General features: G+C 53.4%; 1 protein-coding gene across 1 annotated transcript; it reads left to right on the forward strand.

The window, feature by feature from the left end:
* Window positions 1-286: 286 nt before the first annotated feature.
* LOC309378451 (homeobox protein notochord-like) lies at window positions 287-5,443 on the forward strand (the record flags this gene model as incomplete). Its single annotated transcript, XM_081926564.1, has 3 exons — window positions 287-593; window positions 2,960-3,168; window positions 4,813-5,443. 3 exons carry the CDS (start codon window positions 287-289, stop codon window positions 4,978-4,980), a joined length of 684 nt encoding a protein of 227 aa, XP_081782690.1. The 3' UTR covers window positions 4,981-5,443.
* Window positions 5,444-8,301: the final 2,858 nt, after the last annotated feature.

The raw sequence follows: 8,301 nt of genomic DNA on the forward strand, positions 1-8,301 counted from the left end.
CGACAGGGTCGCCGTCGGGACGGAGAGATGGGGTCTGTCGGGGGCGTCGGTCTGTTGCCGGATTTGCGCGCCCGAGGCGTCTCCTCCGACCGCCCCGTCGAAGCGAGGAAGTCAAGCCCGACGGCGCGGCAGGGAGCAGCCGAGGGAGGGGGGGTTCCTCGACGGCGCGGCCCCCGGAGGCTTCATCCCCGGCCCGGGCCACGCCCTCCGGGCTGGACGGGGCGCGCCCTATAAAGCCCCCGTCGCCCGCGGCTGGGCCACCTCTCCGGCCCGCCCCGTCGCCAGCATGTTGCAGAGCCGGCCGCTGCTCTTCTCGGCGCTGGGAGAGCCGCCCGTCGAGGCCACCCGGGACCCGGCGCCTCCGCCGCGGAGCCGCTTCGACATCGAGTCGCTGCTGGCCAAGCCGGAGCCGCCCCGTCGGAGCGCGCCCGGGGCCAGCCTCTGGGCCGCCGCCGCCGCCTCCCCGGGCGCGCTGCGCTTCGGCTGCGCCCTCCGGTTCCTGCCGGTCCCCGCCGTCTGCTTGGACGAGAGGACCCCCGCGCTGCTCCCGCTGCCGCCCCGCCAGTGCGCCCCGACCGGCTGCAGGAGGCCAGGTGAGAGCCGAGACGGGGACCCCGGGAGTGCGGGGCAGGCGTGCACGTGGGAACGGGCTTAAGAGCGAGCATCTTGCGGGGGGACGGCGGGTGGGCGCCTTTCCCGACGGGGTGTCGTCTCAGGACCGTGCTCAGGTGTAGACTGCCTCTGACTCTGGAGGCTCAACACTGAGCCGACCTGCCTGTATCCTCTGGGGGGTCTCTTGCGCAGCCGTCCCGACGAGGGATTTGGAGCGAGGTCAGAGGAGGCTGCGTGGAAGCAAGCGACCCTCCTCACTTCCCAGGGCAATTTCCCCTCACTTTCCTTATCGCAAGAAAGGGGAAAAGTCCAGGTTTTTTGGAAAGGGTTTCTGGCACAGGTGTGGTGTAGCGGTTTGTGTCAGGCTGGGACCTCATCAAACCAGTGGGGTGGTTCCCCGACAGATCACGACACCTCACCGCAGCTGGGCTATCGACTCTCTCGACTTTGGGAATGTTGAAATATACTGTATACAACAAAAAATGTGACTCAAATTGGAACACCAGGGCTCATTGCCCACTTGCAGGGTCACCTTGGGGGCCAGTGATTTTCTCAGCCTAACCTCCCTCCAGGGCCGGATTTAGGTCTGATGTGGCCCTCAGCTCCTGAAGGTAATGGGGCCCTTTCTATGTCCAGCTGTCCTTTGTCAACAACAAATTGTCACTCTTTTTTTGTGTTGAATAGATGCTACATGGTAACTGATGGACCTAATAGGTATCTAAAGCCATTTGTATATAACAAATAGAAGCCCACACAACACAAAACACTGTTGCTGTACGTAGGTTATATTTTATTTGTTTTTTATCTTACATTTTGGAAATGTACATCCAGGTTTTTTTCTTTAATTTTTTGTGGGGCCCTAAGCTAGAGCTTGTTTAGCTTATACGACAATCCGGCACTGCCTCCCTTACAGGGTTGTTGGGCGGATTAAATGAGGGGGGGGGAGGACCATGTATAGGGCAGATCTCCTCTGAAACGAGTGAAGCATTAGGGCCCCAATCCTGGAGGGGCCTGAAAAGCGAATTCAGTCCACATTGCTTAAAAGTTTTGGTAAACCCAATTTGAGTCACATTTTCTGTTGTATATATTTCAACATTCCCAAAGTCAGAGAGTCGATAGCCCAGCTGTTGTGAAGGTGTCGTGATCTGTCAGGGAAGCAGCCCATTAAAGTCTTTCTGGTTGTCAAGGGGGGGGCCCCATAACAGTTCAAGGTTCAGGGCCCCCAAAATGCAGGTCTGCTGCTGACACCACCCAGAGCTCCTTTCAGGAAAAGGTGAAATGCAGTGATTAAATAAAAAAGTTCCCCCAGCCCTCTTAATTAAGTGACATACATTTCCTGGTGTGTGCTTGAATCTGCTTTGAAAATAGTCTCTACTCCAAAGTATTGAATTGAATGGGGCTTCCCCCAGGTGAGTCCATGACTGTGGCAAAAGCCCAACTGGGACTCATTGGGGAAAAGCAGACCCGGCCTCTGCCACGCCTTCCTGGTTGCAGCAATGGCAGCCCAGGGACTGCAGAAGGCGCTGGGGTCCAGGCGGGCGGATCAAATTGCACCGATTCTGTGTCAGTGGTGCTGGCTGCCCATTCCTTCACAAGCTTGTAAGTCAAGCAATGAGTTTATTGTTCTAAAAGGCCATGACAAATTCGGCTCAAAAGATCCTCAAACCCTAAAAACCTCAAAAGCCCTGAATGCTTTGGGACCAGTTTATTTGAAGGGCCCCCCTCCACGCCCCTTATGCCCACAGGAGCCAGTCTCCAGCCCCATGGATCACCTGAGAGAAATCCGGTTCAGGGGTGCCAAGGGGATTCTGCAACACTGTAGGTGGATTGGGCCCAAGGCATAGATTTGGCATATGCGTCATGTCCCAGGCAGATTTGCATCCTCTTTGGCAGGTGGAATGGAGGGTGCAAGAATAAATCCGTGGCTCAGCATTCCCTGCACTGACTGGCAGCATCTCTGCAGAGTTCTGGGCACTGCTACGCTTTCTTCTGTGTCGCCCAATTTATGGTCCTGCAAGCCACCTTGGTGTTGCTTAGAAATGAAAGCTGGCCTGCCGATGGTTTTACGACAAATAAATCCCACCGGCCGGCCGCAAATTCCTTGCTGCCATGTGATTCAGGGGGGATGTGGGTGGGTCACAGCTTGGATGTCCAGCATCTGCCAGGGCTCATTGCAGGGGGTTGGACTGGATGACTCAAGGGGGCCCTTCCAACTCTACAAATCTGTGGCTCTGTGACCTGCTTTCCCTCCCCCTCAGCTTCGCCCAGCCTAGTCGCTAATCTGGCCTGTGGTGTATTTTCCCTTGACCCCCGTGTCACGAGGATGTATCCCCCTTTGCCGTTCCAGAGCTGGAGTTTGCTCACTGCGCCCTGGCTGGGTCCCTGGGGGCTCCCCTTTCGTGGCGATCGGGGGGTCCCTGCAAAATGAAGAGGGTGCGCACCGTCTTCACGCCAGAGCAGCTGGACCGGCTGGAGAAAGAGTTCCTCAAGCAGCAGTACATGGTGGGCAACGAGAGGGTGGACCTGGCCGCCACCCTGCACCTCACAGAAACCCAGGTAGGCGGTGCCCCCCCCCAACACACACAGCAAGGCCAGGAGCAAGCTCAACATCCGGCCCTCTCTTAAGAAGGAGATTTAAACTGAAGGACATCGTCCTCTTCCTGGGCTCCTCCCCATGGAGGTGGGGACAGGTGTATCCCTGCTTCAAGTCGTTTACATACTGCCTCCTCTTGCATATTATTTGCTACAAAGCTCGATCATCAAGCTCTTTAGTGTGGGAACGTTCAGTGTGCCAGGGGAGGATATATTGTTTATGAATATCCTTCCTAACTTGCCCTAGCAAGTTCCTTTACTTAGCAGAGTTTTCATTCCCCTTTTACATGCACAGCAGATAGCTGGTTGCAGGCTCGTGTGAGCCTCTCACTACAGTCATACCTCTTGTTACGTCCGCTTCAGGTTGCATGTTTTCAGGTTGCGTCCTGTGGCGACCCGGAAGTACTGGAAAGGGTTACTTCCGGGTTTCACAGCTCGCGCATGCACAGATGCGCAAAATGACGTCACATGCATGCACAGAAGCATCAAATTGTGACCTGTATGTGCGCAGACGTGGGTTATGTTCCATTCAGGTTGTGAACGGGGTCCGGAACGGATCCCGTTCGCAACCAGAGGTGTCACTGTATTATACAATTCAGTCTCTCTCAGATTGAATTGTACATTCCTGGTAAGTTCCCTTGAATCCCTCTTAAAAGAATAAAGACTCCACAATCTTATTCAAAGTCAATAACAGAAGTTTACTCACATCAGTTCACAGTTGGATCCCTGAAGGCAGACTTAGTTACAAATATGTTCATGTGGATCTACCCCATATGGGGGAATAATCCCAGTGCTGCTTCTAGCTGAGAGCCAGCAGAGCAGTCCTAGCTAGAAGCTGGTCAAACGAAGAAGGAAGTCAAAAAGAGAGAGAGAGGTGTGTGCTGTGTGACTCGTCCTTTTGTTACCTGGACAGGTAAGGTCACACCCCTTCTATCACATGCAAAAGGAAGGATGCTCCAGCCAGGAGGAACAGGAAGTTTTGACTGTCTGGACCAAACATTCCCTTGCATGTCTTCTCTAGCATCTCAAGGAATGTTGTCCTTGACTGCCTCTCATGGATCACATCCCACATTTAGCGACGAAAAGTCGGATTACTGGAGCTCTGAATCACTGATATGTCACAAGTGGACTCTTTATTCCTGCGTTTGCAATTATTCAAGATAAAATCTATTTGGGAAAGAAGAAATGAGCACTGAACCATTGACATATTATTACAAGTGAACACTTTATTTACTGTGTTTGCTGTTCAAGATAAAACCTATTTTGGAAACTACTATTGCCATTTTTATGGATGTTTAGTGTTTGTTTACAGATAGTTGCCTTGGTGATAGGATCGTGTGCCGATTTCAGCAGTCATCCTATCACCACCCTGTTCCTTGTTCCCTTAAGAAGCGGCATCTTGTATCAAGGAGAGACCCAGGTGGTCAAAGGGCCTGGAAGCCAGGCCTGATGAGGAACGGTTGAGGGAGTTAGAACCATTGACTCGAGGTGGAAGGGAGCCCAAATCAGACGGGCAGGGGGCACCCTTGCACACTGGTGCTGTCGGGATCGGGACAGGATGGGTTCCTTGCTCAGCCTCCTTCCACTTTCTGCCCTTCTGCCTTGCAGGTGAAAGTCTGGTTCCAGAACAGGAGGATCAAATGGCGGAAGCAGAGCCTGGAGCAGAAGGCAGCCAAGCTCTCGCAGTTTGGGGGGCCGCAGCCCGTCCCCCGGGGGCTGCCAGACGAGGAGGACAGTGGCGAGAACGAGGAGGGGGACGTGGACATCGAAGTCTAGCGGTTGCTGCCCCAGCCGAGGACACCACTTTCGTTTTATTTTAGCAGAGTTGGCATCTGCCTCCTCGGGAGGCCGGGACTTGATGGCGCCCCTGTGAACACCCCCAGAGCCTTGCCTGCTCCACCTGGGGCCTGAGGCGGGTGGTCTGGGCCTTTGGATGCCAGTCTTGGTCTTTCTTTGCAAGCACACTCATTGCCTGGCTGCATCGGGCAGCATTCAGCGAAGGGATTCCGCTAGGACTTTGGGCTGTGCGACAGAACTTTCTATCTCTCTGCGCATCCCTAAATCTGTTCTGGAGATTCCCCAGACCCCATGGACCAGAGCTGGGTGGGGGCAGCAGGGAGAAGAGAGGCAGGGGATTTTGCATTGCGCAGCCAGAAGTCCTTGCGCTAGTGGACACTCTTGGCTGCATTTCACCCACTGCGTTCTGCTCGCTGCCTCTGCTTCTGGGCACAAATGTGGTGCCAGGACACACTGGAGCAAGGAGGCTCTGTTTAACTAGCCAGCCCATATCCAGTCTCAGGATTGTCTTCCATGAATCCATGAAATGATGTATAAATTAATCCTGTGGCAGTGAGTTCCATAGGTCAGTTATATATCACTGTTCTTTCTCCACGAAAGCACACATTTTAAAGAGTTTAGTTTGGTGTTGTGAATGGGCAGTTGGATTTGGTTTGCTCACCCAAAGCTTTGAGTTATATGCCAAGCCTCCTGAATCTGGTGCCAGGGCAGAGGGCAACAGGACTGACCTTTGCCCTCCAGGGCAAAAACTGTAGATCTGGAGCTTCATGCAAACCTTGGTGAATGTTTGAAATATCTCAAAGTTTAATTGTAGCCCATTAACATTACATCAGGTCAAACCTTTTTCCTTATGTAGCTCAGGTTTTTCTGCACTGACCGAAAGCAACTTGCCAGGATTTGAGAAGGGGAAGATTCCCAGCCATACCTGGAAATGCCAGGAGTTGAACCCGTGACCTTTTCATGCTAGCAGATGTTCTGCCACTGTTCCACAACCCTAAACATTCCCTTCCTTGCTAAGTTTGCCACCGACTCCGCCGTTTCCTCCGACTGGTGATTCAGAGCCTTTCGGCCATCTCAGGGTATAACTGATTGTGCCTCTTCCTTTCTTAAAAAAGCAGGACATTGCAAAATGGCCGGTCGCGAATCGCGATATTTATTTATATAGCAGTAGCTGCACTTTTTAAAGTAGAAAAAGATATAATTTAATTTATTTTTCCCTCTTGTGTTTTTTGTGTTTGTGCCATCGATAAAATCTGGTTTTGTAGGAAAGCAGAAAAATAAAAACTCTATATGCAAATCCTGTTCTGTCCGAGAGGCAACTGTCACGGGAGTCTGCTGCGCCAAGCAGCACTCATGGCTACGATCCGCAGCAGCAGTCTTGCGCACGCCGGCAGCAAGAACTGAGTTCCGGGTGCGAGACCTGACTGCCCATGTTGCTCCGGGCTCTTTCTCCCCTGTGGACCAAAGTCACAATTAGCATTGGTTTCTGTGTGACTTACGGGCTGCATCAAAGCCTTCGGAACATGTGAACATGAATGGAGGTTATATCTCTCACTAGACACATACCGGGATGCGGGTGGCACTGTGGGTTAAACCACAGAGCCTAGGGCTTGCCGATCAGAAGGTCAGCGGTTCGAATCCTTGTGATAGGGTGAGCTCCCGTTGCTTGGTCCCTGCTCCTGCCAACCTAGCGGTTCGAAAGCACACCAGCACAAGTAGATAAATAGGTACCATTGTGGCGGGAAGGTAAACTGTGTTTCCGTGCACTGCTCTGGTTTGCCAGAAGTGGCTTCGTCATGCTGGCCACATGACCCTGAAGCTGGACACCGGCTCCCTCGGCCAATAAAGCGAGATGAGCGCCGCAACCCCAGAGTCGGCCATGACTGGACCTAATGGTCAGGGGTCCCTTTACCTTTAGACACATACCTGGGCATCCCACCTGGGACTGAACTGGGCACCAGGTCTTCTGCGCCTGAGTTAATGGTCCCACTTGCCCACCTCCTCAATCAGGAGGCACATTTTTTGCCCCCCTGTCTTCTCTGACGGATAGGAGCTCTCCAGGATCTCTTGGGAAAGAGAAGGGACCTTTCACATCTCTTGCTACTTCACCCCCTAACTGGAGGTGGTGGGGCTGGCATCTTGGGCAGGCATGGCACCACTTCCGCCTTTGGGCTTTGCCCCCCAGGGTGCCCATGGGAGCCACTGTCCTAAGTCAGCCACTGCCCCGTTGTGGTGTCAGGTGCTGCACGGACCCGGAACGGCCATGTATCTGCTCCAGAGAACTTCCAGTCGCTCTGGACCCTGATGGGCAGGATTGCAGCTGGACCCTCATTGAGGAGAGGGCAAGGGGGTGACCCTGGATGCAGGCAGGCGGAGTCCAGGTGGGACCTCAAAAGCTGGGAAGCCAGGAGGCCGCCTCTGCCTCATGTCCATCTGCAGGTCAAAGAGCATCTCTGAGCACCTCAATGGACCATGATAGTTTACCCCCTAGACCAGTGTTTCCCAACCTTGTGCCTCCAGATGTTTTTGGCCTACAACTCCCATCATCCCTAGCTAGCAAGACCAGTGGTCAGGGATGATGGGAATTGTAGTCCCAAAACATCTGGAGGGCCAAGGTGGTCTGTGCCTGCCGGCCTAGACAATGTTTCTCAAACTTGGGTCTCCAGCTGCTTTGGGACTACAGTTCCCATCATCCCTGGCCACTGGTCTTGCTAGCTAGGGATGGTGGGTTTTGTAGTCCAAAAACAGCTGGAGACCAAGCATTTATGTGCCTCTTTCCCATCAGAAACCCCCAAAGTGGCTCTCATAAGATAAATGTTGGGCTTTTTTTTTTTAAAAAAAGAAAAAGTTAGCCCCAAGCAGTTTAAGTGCATTGTCTGCTTCCTGCAGCCAATGGGAAGCCGGCCGGTCTAGTGTGGCACACGGGAGCCACAGGCGGCAGGGATCCCCGAGCTGGCGGTGGGGGTCGATAGGCCAGTTAAATGACCCCCATGGGCCGTTTGTGGCACATGGGCCTTAGGTTGCAGACCCCTGGCTTAGGACTTGAAGGAGCCCCTTCTCCAGCCAACCTGAGTTTCGCCATCTGCAGGAATGGTGCACCACAAGAGGCAGGGCCTTCTCAGTGGTGCCTCCTGCTATGGAACTTCCTCTCTGCAGAGATCTGGTTGTTTCCCACAGTGTGTTCATTCAGGCAGCAGCTGAAGACCCATTTATTCTGACAGGCCTCTGGAGCAGAACAGGAGGATTTGGGGTTTGTTTGATTTTGGTAATAGTTGTGAATTGGGTTTGAAATTGGGGTTT

Source organism: Podarcis melisellensis (genome assembly GCF_964234715.1).
Source record: "Podarcis melisellensis genome assembly, chromosome: 9".
NCBI classification, from domain to species: Eukaryota; Metazoa; Chordata; class Lepidosauria; order Squamata; family Lacertidae; genus Podarcis; species Podarcis melisellensis.